At 46.0% G+C, this 18,236-nt stretch overlaps 1 protein-coding gene and 3 non-coding genes across 8 annotated transcripts; all 4 read right to left on the reverse strand.

The window, feature by feature from the left end:
• Positions 1-626: 626 nt before the first annotated feature.
• PABPC4 (poly(A) binding protein cytoplasmic 4) lies at positions 627-15,172 on the reverse strand. Of its 5 annotated transcripts, XM_075773761.1 has the most exons (16): positions 15,029-15,166; positions 14,058-14,501; positions 7,904-8,097; positions 7,471-7,586; positions 6,850-6,989; positions 6,488-6,582; positions 5,750-5,887; positions 5,054-5,149; positions 4,279-4,551; positions 3,947-4,034; positions 3,654-3,773; positions 2,991-3,118; positions 2,262-2,355; positions 2,014-2,144; positions 1,826-1,925; positions 627-978 (listed from the first exon to the last, which is right to left on the reverse strand). In XM_075773761.1, the coding sequence occupies exons 2-15, from the start codon at positions 14,248-14,250 to the stop codon at positions 1,839-1,841; spliced, it is 1,893 nt and encodes a 630-aa protein (XP_075629876.1). In that variant the 5' UTR covers positions 14,251-14,501; positions 15,029-15,166; the 3' UTR covers positions 627-978; positions 1,826-1,838. The 5 variants fall into 5 exon arrangements, 4 of the variants coding, with proteins under 4 accessions (XP_075629876.1, XP_010300726.1, XP_075629879.1 ...); XM_010302424.2 differs by having other exon boundaries at positions 14,058-15,168; XM_075773764.1 differs by lacking the exon at positions 1,826-1,925 and having other exon boundaries at positions 14,058-15,169.
• LOC142604869 (small nucleolar RNA SNORA55) lies at positions 3,414-3,546 on the reverse strand. The gene has a single exon (XR_012838708.1). It is a non-coding gene; the product is annotated as a small nucleolar RNA SNORA55 (small nucleolar RNA).
• LOC142604870 (small nucleolar RNA SNORA55) lies at positions 4,646-4,778 on the reverse strand. Its single transcript, XR_012838709.1, has one exon. It is a non-coding gene; the product is annotated as a small nucleolar RNA SNORA55 (small nucleolar RNA).
• LOC142604871 (small nucleolar RNA SNORA55) lies at positions 5,301-5,433 on the reverse strand. Its single transcript, XR_012838710.1, has one exon. It is a non-coding gene; the product is annotated as a small nucleolar RNA SNORA55 (small nucleolar RNA).
• Positions 15,173-18,236: the final 3,064 nt, after the last annotated feature.

Below are 18,236 nucleotides of genomic sequence, written 5' to 3' on the forward strand. Positions count from 1 at the left end.
GGAAAGGGAAGGCACGAGGTGCTGCCGGGGCGCCGCCCCGCGCTGTCGGGGGGGGCAGGGAACGGGGGGGGGCAGGGAACGGGGGCGGGGCGGGCAGAGCGCTGCTGCCAGCCACGGGCCGCCAGCCTGTGCCCCCGGATAAACAAGGCGGTGGAGCTGCCCCCCCCCCCTTCTGCAGCAGCAGCCGTAGTGTCCGCGCTGACACTTTGCACACTTTATCCCAAAGCATCACCCAAAAGAGTTTACAAATCATTTCTGAATGCAGCCACCTTTGGAGTATAAAATAAAAAAAACATCCAGCTGAAAACATAGAAAGACACACAAAGAATGAAGCGTCTCCTCTCCTGCAGAGGACGAAGCCAAACTCCTTTTGCACTTCACTTGAAAGATCCCTCCCCCACCCTCCTCATCTGCCATACCGACACAAACCAAACCCAACATAACCATCCTGTGGCAAATTGTAACACAGCTGCTTCAAAACAGTGATTGGCTGAAGTTAACAAGCAGAATAATCCCATTAAATCACAATTTTAATGTATCATCATGAGAACTACCTGCCAGTTTATTTTTACTAAGCCACACCACATTTACTTATCAAATCTAGAGAAAAAAAATTACAAACACAGTGAAAGTTTTTACTCCTTTATTGATAAATGCTTTCCAGACTTTCCAAACTGGATTGTTCAGTTAAAACCAAAACCACAAAATACTTTCAACCTAAAATCCTCCATGTCCTGCTTAGAAGACACAAAGGGCAGCTCTGTTCTGACCCCAAGGGGAAAGCTTGCAAGCCCAGTTCTGGTTTTGGAAAACTAGAGCTTCAAAGTTGGCTTTTTAAATACGATCTTAAAGATTAATTTACAAAATGCAATAGAACTATGTGATATGATGCATGGCATTGAGCTCTGCAGGACAGTGAAGAATCTTCAAACATCTTGAGCTGATGTCTAGAAAGGGGCTATTTGGCTTCTTTGCATCCTATAGGAAGAGATGACACGTTACCCACGTGCAGCACGCCTCACTCCAGGCTACTGAGCTTTCTTTCCAGTGTTACAGACCATAATGACACCAACATATACAGAGAAGCCGTTAGCAGCTGTGGATAACATCCATTTCTGATCATCTGGCAAGAAACTCAAAGTCTTTAGCAAACCAGGGCCTGGAGCCACTGAGAAACGCACGGATGAAATTAAGAACCTTAATTCCTTCACCATTTTGAGTTGGAACATCTGACCACAACAAGCTTCACAAAGTGCTGAAGATGGCAATTCCAGACAAACCACAGAAAAATGAATCATTAAAAGTGAGACAAGGCATTCAAGGAACCAAAAACCTTGTTCAGAAGTTAACCAAGAGCCAGCTCCAAACACAGGAGATGGCAGACAGACCTATGCAGTGAAATGACATTCCCGACACCAGCACTTTAATATGTACTGTAGGCAGATGATTGTCAGGATAAGGGATGGGCATTAACAGCCTATTTAGCCTCAAAGTTACTAGAACATCTTGTGTGTCATTTTATTTCCCAGATAGCAGTTTCACAAGACTCATCAATACATTATTCCTTCGTTGACATGTCAACTGCTAGGAACACTTCAGGGACTTAACACAACATCTTTCTGATGTTTAATTAAAATAAGATTTCTGAAGAATATTTCTTAAAGCTTCTATATTAAAGATGCCATTAGGGAGTTTGTTTTGTTTGTTAAAGAGTGGACTAAAAGCAAAGGGCAGCACCCAGACCTACACGTCTGCGTTCACTAACGATCACACTTTATTCTGATTCCGGACACTTTTAAGCAAAGGTAAGGACTGAGACACTCACCAGTCTTCCTGGTTTAAGAGGTAGCAGCAACTACGCCCACCTTCTGGGCAGCTTCTTTCTTGGCTTGGTGAGCCTGCAACACTGCAACAGCCTCCTCCACCTCAGGGAGACAAGTTATCTGGTGAGACCTGCTCTCTTGACCAAAACCTCCCACAGTTCACTCCATCTAAAGGAACAGCCCAGTTTACCTTTGACCGGAGGGACTCTGGAGACTCTAGCATGTGCAGCAGCTCTGAGTTGTCAATCTCTAGCAGCATTCCTGTGATCTTCCCTGCAAGGCTGGGGTGCATAGCTTGAATCAAAGGGAACAAACGCTCTCCTGGAGAAGAAAAAAAAAAAGGAGTTCAGACAGCAGAGTTTCAATTAAAAAGTCATCTTTGAAACCTGAGGGGATTTCCAAAGTAAAACAGTCAGTCAGAACTGGAGTTTCACTTACCCAGCATCTGTTTCTGCTCTTGGGGAGGGGCGGCAGCCAGCATGGAGGCTGTTAGTGGTTCCTGTCCCTGCACATGTACTGCAGGCTGAGGTGCCTATAGAAGGACATAGATGAGGGTTCTGAAATAGATACTAGGCTGATTGCTTCATATTTAGAGACAGTAAGATACTCCCCCTCCTTCTAAAACACAATCTTTGTCAAGCCTACAGCAGACTTAAGTTTCAGAAAAGGACGGATAAGGTGCCCTTGGTTCACAAACATGCTGCCTCCAAGTCCTGAACTCAAAAACCCCCTAATGTCTATAAATGTCTTACAAAAACTGGATCAAACATTGAGATAAATATCGCAAATGAGAAATCAGGCATGGAACTTGCTCTTTTTGTACAATGCAGAGGTTTATGGGAGAAGCAAACTGTGCCTTCAATGATATTCTGGTGAGGATTTGGCAAAGAGGTGAGAGAACAAATGGTTGCAAAATGGGAAAGCAAAGAACCAAGAAAAATATCCTTACAGCAAATCTGGGTGAAAAAGGGTTTGCAAGTAGAAGACAGATAAACCAACCAGGCTGCCCGAGCAAAGGTACAACTGCCAGGTTTTTAAATTCCAAATTACGATGCCTGTCTGGGTTATAAAACTAGCTTGAAGTTTCTGTAAAAACACTTCAGTTGCATGTAAAACCTGTTGGACTGCAGTAACTGCAGGGACTTCACAGCCCAGCCCCTTTGTTACCTGCAAAGGCTGTACAGCTGGATGGGGGCTGCGAACACTTGAGGCATATTTATAGGGAGGAACTGCTCTGGGAGCAGGGGCAGCTACAGGCAGACGAGGAGCTAAATTCTGTGCTGTGGTGCCAACGCCTGCAGAGGAAGAGAACAAACACCTGTAGCAACACGCAAGTTGGGATGTCTGATATTAACTGCTGAATTCAGACTATACCCTGCACAGTCTAATATTTCTTTAGAAATTAGTGTCTCCAAGAATGCAACTGGCTACTTTAGGAAGGGGCTATTCTCCCCAAACTAAACCATGCATTCCACATCCTGCATTTAAGATATTTTCTAGTTAATCACTGGAATAAAACAAATTTGGATGCTCTACTCTGAAAACAATATCCATGACCTACAGAGCCTTTTTTTTTTTAAATTGTGTGGTAAATGTTGCAGAGGTGTAGAGATGAGTTCCAAACCAGTGGAAAGCAACCCATCTGGATTTCCACTGCTGTGCTGTAGCACCAACTGTCCCCAGACCCGCACTGCACAGCAAGGAACAGGAAAGATTCAGGTGCTGTCTCTGCCCCTTGCTCCAGGTGGCCTTTGGAAGCAGAAGTCAAGTCTCAACAGCATCCCCCTCCCTCACAGACAAGGGGAAGAGCCCAGGAGGCAAACACCTTACCAACTCGCTGGGCAGCGGCAGGGAGGCCACGAGAGGCCGGAGCATTGCCGGCAGGGGCCAGATGGCGCAGCGCTGGCCGTGGTCCAGACTGGCGCATGGCATTGGGCATTCCCTGGAAGCCTAATGGAAGAAGTAAGGGGAAATCCTCAAAACGGAACTGACTGGCAAGTCAGGACAGTCAGCTGCAGAAAGCAGGTTGGGGTTGTGCATAGAAAGGAAAGCGTGCACTGTTCTTGTTGGAAAGTACAGCCAAGAGGGTCATACAACCAAAATATTGTCTCTAGCACGCTCACCTTGAGGTCTTCCCCCTTGCTGCCAGCGTGGGTTGGGTCTCATCTGTGTCATTTGATTAGGTGCATAGTAAGTGGGTCTGCTCTGAGCCTGAAGAAAGATCAGACAAGCTCAGAGGCAACATCTAAGTGAATAACAAACATTATTGCCAGGACTCAACACTCAATTCACATTAAGAGAACAGGCAGCTGGGAAGTCACAGAATTAACTCTACTCACTGCACCCCTCATTACGGGTGATTTGCTTATAGGCATAAGAAAGGCTCAATGAGATTATTGCAGCTGAACCATCAAAGCTCCAAGACAGGTTGAAAAACCACACTAGCTCAGCTTACCTGGGGCACAGCAGGCATGAAGTATCCCCCAGCAGCAGGCTGGAACTGATTAATGATGGTGTTGGCAGGCAAGGCTCTCATCCCAGCAATGCGCTGCATGTACTGATTAGTTAGATGGGCCTTTCGCTCTTCTTTCCTTTGTGCAAGTGCAACATACAATGGCTTTGAGCCCACAATTCGCCCGTTCATCTCTGTCACAGCTTTTGTAGCTTCCTCTGGAGACGAAAAGCAGACAAAGCCAAACCCTTTGCTCCGTCCATCTTCCAGCATCACCTGCAGTAAAGATCAATTGCTAGTGGAGTACCATTACAAGAACTTAGCCTAAGAATCCATATTTTTAAGGTCAGATTTCAGGCAGGTAGGACAGAACTGTTGCAGAGGTGTAGAGACAGGTACTCGATGAGTGAGAAGTCACCTGTCTGGATTTACTCTGCTTTTTTGTAAGCACCATGTGTCCCCAGGCCCACACTGCACAGTAAGGAATGGGAAAGATTTGGTGCAACCGCTGAACACACATAGGGAAATGCCAGTACATGCTTACTGGGAGTCATATCAAACAAGCATGTTTTGCCACTTCCTGCCTCCTTTTCATGAGGGAATGAAGCAAGTTTTCTGTAAAATCCCACTGAGACAGCAAGAAATCTGTGTATTTACTAGTCCAGATGTTCTCAGGACCACAGTGACCAGGGAATACAAGAACTGTCCTTCAATCCCACGCTGCTAACAGTTCCTTCTTCAGGCTTTAAAATCCAAATACCCCCAAACCCCACAGTACCTTGGCACTCGTTATTGACCCAAATGGTGAGAATTCCTTCCTCAGTTTTTCATCATCTATAGTGTCATCTAGGTTTTTAATGTATAGGTTAACACCCTAGAAGGGAGAAAACAGCAAGACATTCATAACATTAAAGAAAATCTTGAGCATATCAACTGTTAGCATCCATCTGCCAGAGCTGTAATTTGCCTGAAAACTCTTAATTTAGCATAATGTTCCTTTCGTACCACCCAAAGCTGAAGGTGATAAATGTTGCAAAGGCGTAGAGACAAGTCCCACTGTGGTGACAGGGAGCTTGTCTGGATTTCCTCTGCTTTCCTCTTGCATCATGTGTCCCCAGTCCAGCACTTTATCACGAGGAGTGGGAAAGATTCAGATGCAATCTCTGACATCACCCAGTTTTGCCATAAATTAGAGACAACAATATAGGGTTACGCTGCCTCCTTCCATCCTTCTAGGTATCCCCATTTTAAAGTAAAGGAAACTGCATGACTTTTCTCATGTCCTCCTGAACATTCCACTGCCAAGACTATGACCTGATGCCCCTTTTGCCCCCAAACACCATGAAATCACCTTTACATTTTAACTCCCGGGATCTCTCATAGGATAGTGACTGACTACTTTGCCAACTCCTTTCAATTCCTGCCAAAAGACTGAAAACAGTGTTTAAATTCAGAAAAGGAACAGATGATTTACCTGATACCGGCTGAGTCTCTCTTGTTTTAGCTGTTCAAACTTCCGTTTCAGCTCTGCCTGGCGCTCAACCTTCTTCTGTGCTCGGCCTACAAATACCATTTTCCCATTGATATCCTTCCCATTCATTTCTTCTACTGCCTGGATAGAGGGTTCAAGAGGAAACTGTCAACTGCTGAAACAAGACAGTACCTGATCGTGTTAAGAACAGGACTGTCCAAAGTCACATTGTATCCCTGCCTGGTAGCCAATAAACCAAGATTGCCGTATTACTTTTGCACTGCTTCTGTGTAACAGGCTAATTAAAGACAAACTGAAGTTATCAGGAGAGACCATGCTGACACCACCACTGTAGATGCTGGTTTAACAGCAACTTATGAATTTATCTCCACTCCTTCTTGCAATTAAGGCCAAATTTTAACAAGCATTCTGCTTACAAAAGACCATTTCTAAGTGATGTTTTCACTCTAGAAGGCTTCCTCCTGCCCTGCATTGTAGTACTACTTCAGCAATTAACATTCTTGTTTATACCACTGTGTTCCGTGTGGATCTAGTAACCTGGAGAAATGCCAAGTTACCCTTGAATGTCAAGCTAGTAAGGTGCAAAAGGTCTCTAAGTGCCCACATCTAGAAGAGGTTATGTCTGAGGTAAAATTTTCTCTCATTTTAGTAACAGACCCCCTATGATAAACCAAATAAGTTGTTCTTCTCTGAAAATACCCAAGCAGCATAAAGTCATACCTTGTTAGCATCTTCATGCTTTTCAAAGCTCACAAAGCCAAAGCCTTTGGATTTTCCAGTAGGGTCTGTCATCACTTTAACGCTCAGAGTTTTACCTATTACCAAGGGACAGGGTTAGTGAAATACCATAAAACCATTTCAAGACTATTAAATTCCATATAATAGCCCCAGCCTTCTCTCTCTCATCTGTTGGTCAGCCTCTGCTTCCTGTCCACCATTTGGCACAACTACTACTCACATCTCAACTCTTTGTATTCCGCAGCCTCAAAGTGACCCACAGAGCTACACAGCTGGCAGCAGCACTGCTAAATTACCATGGGTCATGAAATTCACAGCCCCATTAAAAGTGTGTCTGTATTTACCATATTTGCTGAAGAGCTCCTTTAGTCTTTCATCATCCATGTCATCCCCAAAGTTTTTAATATAAACATTGGTGAATTCCTTTGCCTTGGCTCCCAACTCAGCCTCCCGCTCTTTACGAGACTTGAATCTCCCAACAAATCTGTAAGAAAGAATGAAAATCCCAATAAGCAGCTTGTTTCCAAGTGTGGAAAAACGACGTGTGATTTGCAGTGAGGGGCAAAAAATGAGTGTGTAGTAGAAGCTGGGAACAGGGACAAGAAAGGGTGACAGCAGAAGGACAAACAGGCTGCAGATCAACCAGAAAAATCACCTATCTTATGGCAGAGAGAGTCGGACAAGGATGCCCACCCAGCTCTGCAGTGGAGAGAGTACTGGCTGCAGAAACCCACCCCAGCCCACTAGCAAAAGGTAGCAAATCAAGGCTTGGTTAGGGAAACCCACCAGCCCTGTAATGGAGGGGTAGCAGGCCATGGCTTGGGCAGGGTCACTCACCAGCCCTGTAGTGGAGAGGTAGCAGGCCAAGGCTTGGGCCAGGAGAACCAGTGCCTTGTGTGTCCCTGTTAATACCGAGATGCATCACGGTTCATGCGATCGTTGCTGCTTCTGGCTGTGACACTCACACTTTGCGGTCGTTTAGCAGCATGCCGTTCATCTTCTCGATGGCTCTATCTGCAGCATCCTGGGTCTCAAAGTGCACAAATGCGTAGCCCTTAGAGCCATTCTCATCACACACCACCTAGACATGTGGAAGGAAAACAAAACGTCAGCTCTCTGAACACATTTTCTCCTCTGTCACGCTCAGACACAAGGCCAGCACGCAAAAATAGGTTACTGCCAAGGGTCAACACTAGGAAGACGTTATGTGCGTTTCAGACTTGCACACCTCACGACCAAATCTAACATAACTGCAGCTATCCCTGACCTTTTGGTTAACTCTGCCTTTTAGAGACTCCACTCCTCACTCAGTGAAAGGTGTCCCTTTCGCTTCCTATGCTGGATGTGTCTGATCATGTCACCCCTATAACAGAACTGGATAAAGTAACCACATCTCACCTTGCAGGACAAAATATTCCCAAACGCTGAGAATGTGTCATAAAGTGCCTTGTTATCAATGGATTTGTCCAGGTTCTTAATGAAGACATTCCCAACCCCTGACTTCCTCAAGGAGGGGTCCCTCTGAGACCACATGATGCGAATGGGTTTTCCTTTGATCACATCAAAATTCATGGTATCTAGAGCACGCTCAGCTGCAAGAGAAGTCAAGAACAGATTTCTGTGGTTTGTTAAAGAATAAAGGTTTCCATCATGTGGGTGAGTTTTCTCTGAATTTTGCTCAGCTAATGGAAACATCTGGGGTAATATCATGGGCAATCAATTTCAACAACTCAATGTTTCAAGGGAGGTCTTTGCAGCACAGTCACTAGATATACTTAAGTATATAATAGGTTTGATAGACTAGTTTAAGTTTACATGATAGTAATGTTTTAACATCCACAGCAAAATGAATGTCAAAATGCTTGGGGTTTATTAGTTACATTCTTAACTATTATAAACAGTAAATTGTTGCACTCAAAGAACGAAAGGAAATACAGGAAACCCTGGGGGAAAAAAGGGAAGTAACAAAAGGGACTGTTTGGCTTGCCTGCTTTTCACAAAGCTCACATCTACCCATACTGATTTCTATTAAGAGAAAAGGATGATCTCCCTGTCAGGTCAGGGAAAATGTGCACGAACACATGGCTGGCTGGGAAGACATGAGTCAGCCTCTATAACTTATGTGGCTGACATAATAAAAAATTATTCCCAAGTTGCTCAATCTAAAGATGATGTCAAGAGTGGATAAAACTCTGGAAAAAAGCCCATATACCTGATCTTATTAACAGGGAAGTGTTTATGTAAATTCTAAAATCCCAAGCACTGTCATTCTAACCTACACTGAAATCCCCCCCACGATTCTATTTCTGCTACCTACTGATATATTAAAAGGATCATTACGTATACACATTAGGATCTTGTTCATAAAATTGAGATGCTTGGAACTCTTCTGTGCCAGAAAACACTCCCAGCATGGAGTGCACAGAGAAGACGACAGACTGTTAATTCCCAGCATGAAGCAGGGAAATAGGCATTAAAATCGAGGAATATTAACAGGGCAGAACCCAAGTCTTCCAAATTTGTTTGTCTCAATTCTTCCAGGCCACCTTCATGCAATGATACTTGCTGATTACTTCAGGAGCAGCAAATTCAAGGAAAATGCCAATTCAAGCACCCTCTCTCATCTGACTGCTAGTGCAAACAGAGTAACTACTCAGCATTTCATGGAACTATCTCTAGGAACTCCAGCGAGACATTGCCTTACAAGTGTCCCTACCCCCAGAGTCAGTTTCAACTACTGCATGAAGTTTCTCAGAATTTTTCATGTGTTTTGAAAGTGTTTTTTCTTGTTGTTGCTTTTTAAATTGAAGTGCTGCTGTCACCATTTTCCCCAGTCCTTCACACATATCCCCAGCTGGAAAACAAACTCTGATGGACTTCATTCTTGAAGTAGTCACACTTGCAAAAAAAAAATTTAAGGAGGAAAGTTTACTTGCTATAACTCTACTAGCTCTGTTCAGTCAAAGGTGTTAAATGCAATTAACTGCCATGCTAAGATGATTCCTCAGCTGCTACTCTGAATCAATGCAACTGAGGTTCTTCCTGCAGTCCATTCCTAGTAGGCACTTCAGCAGGCAACTTGGTCTAGATTGTCAAATTTGGCAGTGTTTATTTATAGCAGGGAGAGGTCCTCCAGAAGTATGTGTTGGCAAGGACACAAGCTAGTTGTATATACCATTTGCAGCAGAAACAGGGCTCCTGCTGAAAGGTGACAAGCAGATGAAGCAGTGGCATGCAACCAGAGGGAACTGTGAAACACTTTGCAGCAGCTACTGAGATATAGGCTAGTTCTGAACTTACTCCCAAGTTCTTTCAAGCTTCCTAAGCATATACTTAAACAGATACTTTTGCATTGCTCTTTCAATAGCTTGCTAGTATTCCACTCTATTATTATACTCTGCTTGAAATTCACTCAGACACTTCTTGTGAGCAATGGTGTAAGAAAGCCCTAGATGGATGTCCTGATTTGAGGAAGGTCTGTCATATCCACAGGTGGAAATGCAATCACATTACACCAGGACCTAAGAAATCCTGTAAAAGATCAGCATGAGTTATGTGCATGACTCAGACTAAGCACATCTGATTCATTTCCTTAATCTGAGCAAACACCTTCTCATTTTCTTCTATTTAAGCCACAAAGCTTCAGCCATTTCAGTTCCTATATCTGTTTCTCTCCCACTGGTTCCTGTCATCTTTCCAGCAGACTCAACTGCAACTCATATATAACATTTACACACTCTTAACCCCTTTCAGGCTTCCTTTTAATTCCACTTCTGTAGCCCTCTAGATAGGGAAAGCATATGAATACTCCTTGCAGTTTGCCTCAGGCCTCAAAGTAATTAATCTCCCTTACAGGCTCCCTGATGCAGAGCTAACACAATGCTGGAATTAGCAACCGTGGTTGAGGAGCACAAAGATAACCACATGCACACACACAAAGATTCACCCATGAGAAACTCTGCACAAGGAGTTTTATTCTGCAAAGATGGCTGCTCCACAAACCTCTGGGCTCTCACATCACTAAGCAAAAAAGACCCAACAACAAAAGCACATAGTACAAATTTAACCACTTAGTTTTTTAAAGAGAGGCTGCATATAGAACAGACTTAAATCCCTTGATCACTGAAGTTAGAACAAAAGGCTGTTGGCAATGAAGCATATATAAGTAATCACTCTTCCCCCTTTTAACTTCATACCTGCATTTACATTACACAGGTCTTCTGTTTAAGGAAGAGACAAAGAGTTTATCTATACTCTCTTCTACACCTGTCTTCAGAGACACTTATCTTAATCCCAACTCTGAGTTCCTTCTTGGCTTGGGAAATGTTCTGTTTTCTCTGTACTTTGGAACAGCTTATCTCTACAGCCATATTAAAGTTTCCCTGCTTCATTATCTGAGTTGTCATGTCATAACTGTTGTCAATGTTATGAAACCCTGGAATGCAACTGAATTGCATAAAGAACACATGAAAAAGGAAATTCAGCTTTTCTTTCAAATGAAATGAGTTTGCTTTCTTTCCCTTCTTCACAGTCAAAAAGAATAAATATTACCGACTACAGCTGAGCCCGAACTAGCCAGAACTTTGAAACATTTCCTTAATCTGTCTATCACAGTATGACAGATTCAGTATTCAACATTCACTGGTTACCTCGCTAAAGAACTGCAATCGAAAACAGCAGAGCTTATTTTCACTAAAAATAACCTCTCTGCAACAGACTACCGGTTAGACAATGCATGTGCAGAAAGTAACCCCTTCCAGGGTCAAGCATGACTCCATTAGCTAACAAAAATGTAAGAAAAAGTGCAAGCTTTGAATCAATTCGGACACAGGAACTCAAAGTACAGAACACAATCAGGATGGGACAGTGTGATTTCCCGGTGGCCCCACATAATGGGGAAGAGCTCTGGCTACTTGACTTGCTCTATAGTCTTTCTCTAGTCATATGGACAGAGTCCTCTTTACCACACAAAAAAGTTAAACATTGTTTTCTTCAGATTTATGAAGCACCCATCCTTCCACAAAAGGTGCCAGGGAAATGCTAACTATCATATATTAACTTCTTAACACCTACTACCCCTTCAAGCATTCTAACCATGTGTCCGCAAGAACTTCCCTACAAGTTTTCAGAGCACAAAGCTTCCTGATCACTTCTACATGGCATTTTTCTAGCATCTGCTATCACCCATAATCAAAACAGATCCCTACAGCGCTACAGAACACCCCCATCTTTTCACAGATTTAATAAAATGAGGTCAAAATGCATTTCTGATTAGGCATTCCTGGAAGAAAATCCAGATCCTTCCTCCCTTCAGAAAGCCCTCATACAGGCAGTAGCGAATACTGCCACCTTGAAAACAAAAGCCAAATTTCTGCATTTGACGATAAAAATTGTATTCTTCACATTCAGGTCTTTGTTTTGGGACGACCACAACACACCACCAACAGGCTCACCTTCCCAAAGTTACCTGTTTATGTTCTGTGTTACATTTAGCACAGCAGCTGGTTTTTACTTATGCAAAGTAACACATGCTGCAGTTTGCCAGACAGATGAAATAAGAAGCTTTTCAGAAGAGATCTCAGTGAGGACAGGAGGAGTTTGAATATTTCTCCTTCCCGATATTAATTCAATGATTAGGTTTGAATCACTTGACCTTCTAAGACGTACCAGTAACAAGACACCACTTACTTTGTCAAAGTATCACTTGAAGTACTGGGACTTCCTAAAATGTCTGCTACCTCTCCAGGAGCCCAGAATGATGCAACCTCCTTCTAAATTCCTGCCTATTTACTACCATAAAAGATTACCTTGAAATATATTGCAAGGCCACCTGTCTTTGTATTTGCATGAGGTGCAGAACTTCTTTCTGCTAAAGCAAGCACATTTGACTAGCCACCCTTCCCTTTTAACATCATAACTACACGTATCATACATGTCTTCTCTACTTTAAGAGAACTTTATCTATACTTTTGCATCCCATCTCTCCAACATTTATCTAATCTGAGCTATGAGTTCCTTCTTGACTTTATTTCTGCTGCTTGTTTTTATTTCTCTTACCCTGCAAAAATGAGGTAATAGCCTAGACAAAGGCAGGTGAGCCCAGATAACTAACTGTACCTTTGCTTGTACAGCATGTGAATGTATCAAGGTGGTTTTATAAGAGGGAGTCAGAGCAGACAGGTTCATCAGAGCAGGAGAGGACCACATATACCAGCTCTCAGGTTCCTTCCTTCTCACTGAAAAGTTTTAAAATGCACAAATACATTGCTTAGCCTGCATAAAAAGCACTTCTGAGAGTTCCATGAATGGGAAATTATGCACTGGGGTGCAAGACAGCTTTTTATCAGCCTGGCAAGAGAAAGAATCACAAGTGCTCAATCAGTCAGCATCCCAAGGAAAGGGCACGCAGAAGGCCCTCTGATGTGGGAGAGAGGATGGAAGCTAGGATGGCACACAGTCACAACAGACTACCCAAAATCCACACATTCCAGCCAAGAACTCAATCCCAGAGACCCTGCTAGCTTGCAGGAATATAATTTTGTAATAATGTTTGTTTTCTACATGACAAATACTTTGATCCAAAGTCAATATGTTACCCTGTGCAACAAACAGACCACTCTGCTGTCTGTAAAAATGTAAAGCAGGTTAACCTACTACAGGCTAAAGGAAAGTTTACTTGCTGCTGAAGTCTGTGTGGTTCTGAATTGATTCTGAATTAAAGGAAAAAGTTAACTCATCTATCCTTTGGATGTCTCCATCACATAGATATTGCTAAATCACAGCACAGAACAATAAACTTGGCACCAGTCAACAAGCAAAGGCTCTGAAAACTAGGGCAGAAAACCCTGACCCATTTTTCTTCCAGAAAATACATGTTCCAAAATGACCTCTTCTGTCTCATCTCTCACATGCTACTGCTGCTGCAGCTCTGAAATACCTACTTGAGCAGGAGCCAAATTAAACTATAAAAAAAAAAAGAAACAGTCTGGCAAGAGCAAGTCAACCTGACTTCTGCATGCAAGACAACCTGGTTTCCCATGCATCTTCTTTCCCATTAATACCAGAATATCACTTCCCAGACTGGACACACAGCACCTGCAGTCCACCAGATCTCCCAAATATTAAATTGGAATGAGTGGGCAGCCAGAGGCTCAGCCAGTCAAACAGAGCATTCAGCCAGGGCTGACCACTCTGAACTTTTTCTGCTAGGACTGACAAATAGCCCAAACCTACACAAAGGGGAACGAAGTGGAGATTATTCTCTTATGCGAGCTGGAACAAACCCAAGTCTCCAAAGTTAATATAAGTAAGAGAGAAATAGGCCTATCTATCAGAGACGTTACCAAGATGTGCATTTGCTGAGTATTTTGTAGACACCGAGCAGTAAAAATATTCCAGCTTCAGTTACTTGCAAGCGATTACTTACCCTGTAACTGTAACATTTTGGTAAGCAGTTTCATGGCAATACACTGAACAGCAGTGTGGATTAGTGGAAAAAAGTGAATAAAAGTGAAGAAAAAAAGCCATAGACGTAGTTCGGTAAGTCACTTACCATCTGCTGGCTGCTGGAAGTTGACGTAGGCATACCCAAGGGACCGGCGGGTGATCATATCCCTGCAGACCCGAATGGAGAGAACGGGCCCAGCAGGGCTGAACTTCTCGTAGAGCATGGCCTCGGTGACATCGGGGTGCAGGTCACCCACGTACAGCGATGCCATCGGGTAACTGCTGGCAGCCGTGTTCATCTTCCACCCAGCACGCACTACCACCACGAACTAAGAGGGTTTTATTCTGGCGTTTCTTTAGGTCAATCTTTTGTAAGTATTTAAACTGGGGTAGAACTCAAAGTCTTATTTAAAAGCCTCACTAAGCAGACCTGCAGAAACAGGGGGGCTGGCAGGAGGCCGGTGACCGGAGGGAGGGCGCAGTGGGGGGCACCGGCAGCTCCGCCACGCCAGGCCCCGGGACAGAGAGCAGCTGCGGGGGGAGGAGAGGCCTGAAAAATCAGCAAAAAACAAAGTTAAACGTCCAGGAGAGCGGGGCTAGGATACGAAGCCAGAATTCACAGACCGGCTCCTCAGCGTTTCTCCCGTCAGCTCTGGGGCAAAACCCTCCTCGACCTCCCTAAAACCACGTCCCTTACTTTGCTTTAATAGTCTAATTTAGCCCCAAATCTCCACAGCAGAGGCCGTTTGATTTTCTGAGGTTTAAAAAAAAAATTAAAAAATTAGGAAAAATAATGGTCTCTGTAATATATATATATTTATACGAATCTTTCTTTTAAAATTAAACCTTCTCTGCTGGGTTTGTATTTTATATATATAAAATAGATCGGATCTGGTGGGGCAATAAACAACACGCGGCCGAGGCGGCGGTTGAGCGCCCAGCGGGGCGGCCGGGCTGACAGGAGGGAGCGGGCCGGAGCCGCGCTCGCCCGGCGCCCCCGCGCTTCCCCGTGCCCTCCCTGCCCTCCCGGCGTTGCGGTCCCGGCCCGGGGCGGCGCTGGGCCCGACACCGACTCACGCGCTGCGGCCCGGCGAACGGAGAGGCGGCGGCGGGCGGCGGGCGCCCCTTTATAGCCGCCGCGGCGGCGTGAGCGGGCCGCCGTGCCGCGGAGAGGAGGCGGCGAGGCCCGGCGGGGAGCGACCCCCGCCGCCCGACGCGCCGCCGCCGCCCGCTGCAGCGACCCCAGCGGGGAGGAGGACCACTGCTGGGGCGGGCGGAGGGGCGGGCTGAGGGGGCTCGGGGCGGAGCGTCCTCCCGCCGCGGCAGCCCCGCCCGCCATTTTGGGGTCGGCAGTTTACGACCCTCAGCGGGGACATGGCGGCGTATGGCCCCTCAGGGTTGCCGTGCCATTGCCCTGGCTCCGGCCTCCTCAAGTGCCCCAGGACAAGCTGGGCCTCCATTTCTTTCCGAACTGCTCCCAGGGCCAGGAATCCCAAATCCCTGGAGTGGTTCTGGCCCCTCACGATGAACACGCAGCAGGAGGGACTGGTGCCACACTGCCAGGCGCTCCCCTCCAGACCCCAGCCCCTCGCTGCTCCTCAGCAAGACCTGGTTTTCCTCAGACTGCCCAACAGCACCCACCCCTCACCTCTCAGGGATGTCCACCTCCCCCAAACCAGCAACCCACCCAATAAATAAGCACTGCACCTTCCTAACCCTATCAATCTATGTGGTCACCATGCAAAATGGTGCCCAGGCAGCATTTGGAGAAGAGCTGCGCAGTCCCACAGCTCAGTCCACATACCGGTTCCACGACAGCTTGAGCAGCACCAAACTCTTGTCCCTGCACGAGGACGGTGGGCCAGATTTAGGGCAAAACAATCCTGGCAGGGACGTGCACCCACAGCAACACCCCTAGAAGAGAGTTTTTGGAGTTGTTTCCCATCCCCATCCTCCACAGGCAGATGTCTTGTGGGGCAGCTCAGTTCCATCACGAAACACAAGGGGCCAAATGGAGACTCCTGGAGAGAGCTGGGACCAGGGCAAGGAGCAGGATGAGCAGAGCAACGCACTGGGAAAGCAAATAATTCCTCTGGGATAAATTTTTTCTTGCTGCTCCAAGCTATGGTTTTGGAGGTGTCACTGGCAGTGCGATGAGGAGCAGGCATAGCTGGAGCTGTTCCCACAGCAATCTCTCTCCTCCTCTTCAGAGCATAATTTTTCCTGGAATAAGTACGAGTTCCCGCAGCAGCCCCAGCGCTGTGCCAGCTCACATCACAGGCTGCCCTGGGGCGGGAGCAAGGGTCCTCAATGTCTCCCTGTGGAAGCGAACAGTCAGTCCCTCTTCCCAGGGTGAGGGCTGAACAACCCCGAACGCAGAAGAAAGCCGCTGGAACGAGAGGGATTCATGCTCCTCCACTGTCCCACAGCTTCACGCTCATGAGATTCAGCACTGGGGAGACCTGTAATTATTTACAGCATCTTCAGCAGAGCGTGAGGACACAGCAGCATGGGATTCAGTGATTCATCAGTGACCTTCAGGCACCATGGATCTCCTGTTAAGGGGGACTAAGTCTATAGAGGCTGGTAGCTGGTCTGCTGTGACTTGTCATTTCGCCTTTAATTTGCTTTAAAAGTGGGATACGATGTTATCATAAAAATGGGATATGAAACCTAGCCCTTCATTACAGTGGAATAATCAAGAGTAGCAGAATAAAAAGTAACAATAGCAAAGTAAATTGTAGTATTTTGCAGTATTTTCAGTCCAGGTTATTTTCTAAAGACACAAATCGTTCTTCTCCCAAGATCATCATCTTCCTCCCAACAGCCAGCACTGGTACACACTGGTGGGATCGTGCCTGGTGCCTGCTGCTGTTTCATGGCTCGGTCCTCCGCAGCCTGGCATCTCCTCAGCTGGGAGACCACGGGCTGAGACAGGCATCTCGCCGTGGAAGGAGTTCGGAGTGGCTCCGGCTCTGACAGCTAAAGTTAAAAGACAGCGGACCTCGAAGAACTTGTTTCCCCATAACACGCCCTTTGGCTGCAAGCAGCCACTGTGGCTACACTGAGAATGGCTTTTATTTGAAACACATTTATTGACATTTGTGTCGCCTCCCAGGGGACACCACGCAGACAACTACAGTCTTGTGTCCTCCTCTGTCCTTTTCACTCCCAACATGGACCGATGGGCTGGGGGTACCCTCCCAAAACTGCTCTTGGTACCCTCAACACGTGAGTGCAGCTGCTCCTGGTGACTAGTGATGCCCAAGATCCCACGCGTTCACCCTCTCAAGCCCTTCAGCAGTGCCTGGAGCAAAGGTTACATCTTTTAATGTCTTCATCTCGCCATCCTCATCGACGACACAGGAATGAGACCCATCACTCAGAGGCCTCCCGAGCTGCTCTGCTACCCTGTGTCTGAGTGGTGTCTCAGTCGCTGAGGTCTGTCATAAAAGATCATTCATTTTTCCACACATATGGCAAGTTTTCAGCCAAACGCTGACCCTGCTTTAGGATTTCTGCTCCATAGCTTTGGGATTTTACCAGCAGAGGGCATCCCGGGATTGCACCACAAACAGAAAAACGGAGGAGGGAAAGAGAGCGTTTCACCCAGGGCAGGCGATAGCAGAACTGAGATAAGCACCATCTCTCATGTGGGGGAATTTGGGAGAGCAGAACTCACTGCTAGAGCACCTGCTGCACAGCAAATCTCCTGCAGCCTGGAAGTGGCCTTGTCCCCTCCAGTTTGCAGGCTAAGGCTCGTTCATTGGGACCCTGTTCTTTCCAGCCTCGCTGCTGTCGGAGCTGGAGCGGTGTTTAACAACCCCAGCTGGACTGCACTGAACGCAGCCCACGCGTTCCCATAGGCCTCTTTGTTATGGTTTTTTTTTTGCCTGAAGAACAAGGATGAAGAGAGTGCGCGAAGAGTTCAGGGATTTCCCCTACAGGGTAGATCAAAAGTTGCCAGGATGTGTTAGAAAAGACATTTAGGCTAAAGAAAACCCTGGGGGAAAAAATGAAGCCTCAGTCCCAGGCTACTCCTCTAATCACCATGTTGCTGTGGGGAGAAAACCCCACGGGCCTGAACTGATGCCCTCCCACCCGTCCGGCTCCTGTTTGATCAGCAGAGATCAGGAAGTGTTGGGGTTTTTTTCACTGTCTGTTTTGTTTTACCACTGTAGCCCGCGGGGCTGGTTTGTATGCCTGCCTCCCACGGAGGGTAATTTGGTTCCTCTCTCTGGCTAAGGCCACACCAGAGCACCGAGCTCCCACCGCCGCCTCCAGC

The sequence above is a fragment of the Balearica regulorum genome, chromosome 22 (genome assembly GCF_011004875.1).
Source record: "Balearica regulorum gibbericeps isolate bBalReg1 chromosome 22, bBalReg1.pri, whole genome shotgun sequence".
In the NCBI taxonomy this organism is placed as follows: domain Eukaryota; kingdom Metazoa; phylum Chordata; class Aves; order Gruiformes; family Gruidae; genus Balearica; species Balearica regulorum.

What these genes read in the sequence shown, in the direction of transcription:
- PABPC4 (XM_075773764.1), bottom strand. Translation starts at nt 14,250, where the DNA reads ATGAACACGGCTGCCAGCAGTTACCCGATGGCATCGCTGTACGTGGGT. An exon ending in GGTCAATAACGAGTGCCAAG is followed by an intron (nt 4,552 to 5,053) that starts GTACTGTGGGGT and finishes TCTTTACTGCAG; the next exon opens with GTGATGCTGGAAGATGGACG. An exon ending in TCATGCCTGCTGTGCCCCAG is followed by an intron (nt 4,035 to 4,278) that starts GTAAGCTGAGCT and finishes ATCTTTCTTCAG; the next exon opens with GCTCAGAGCAGACCCACTTA.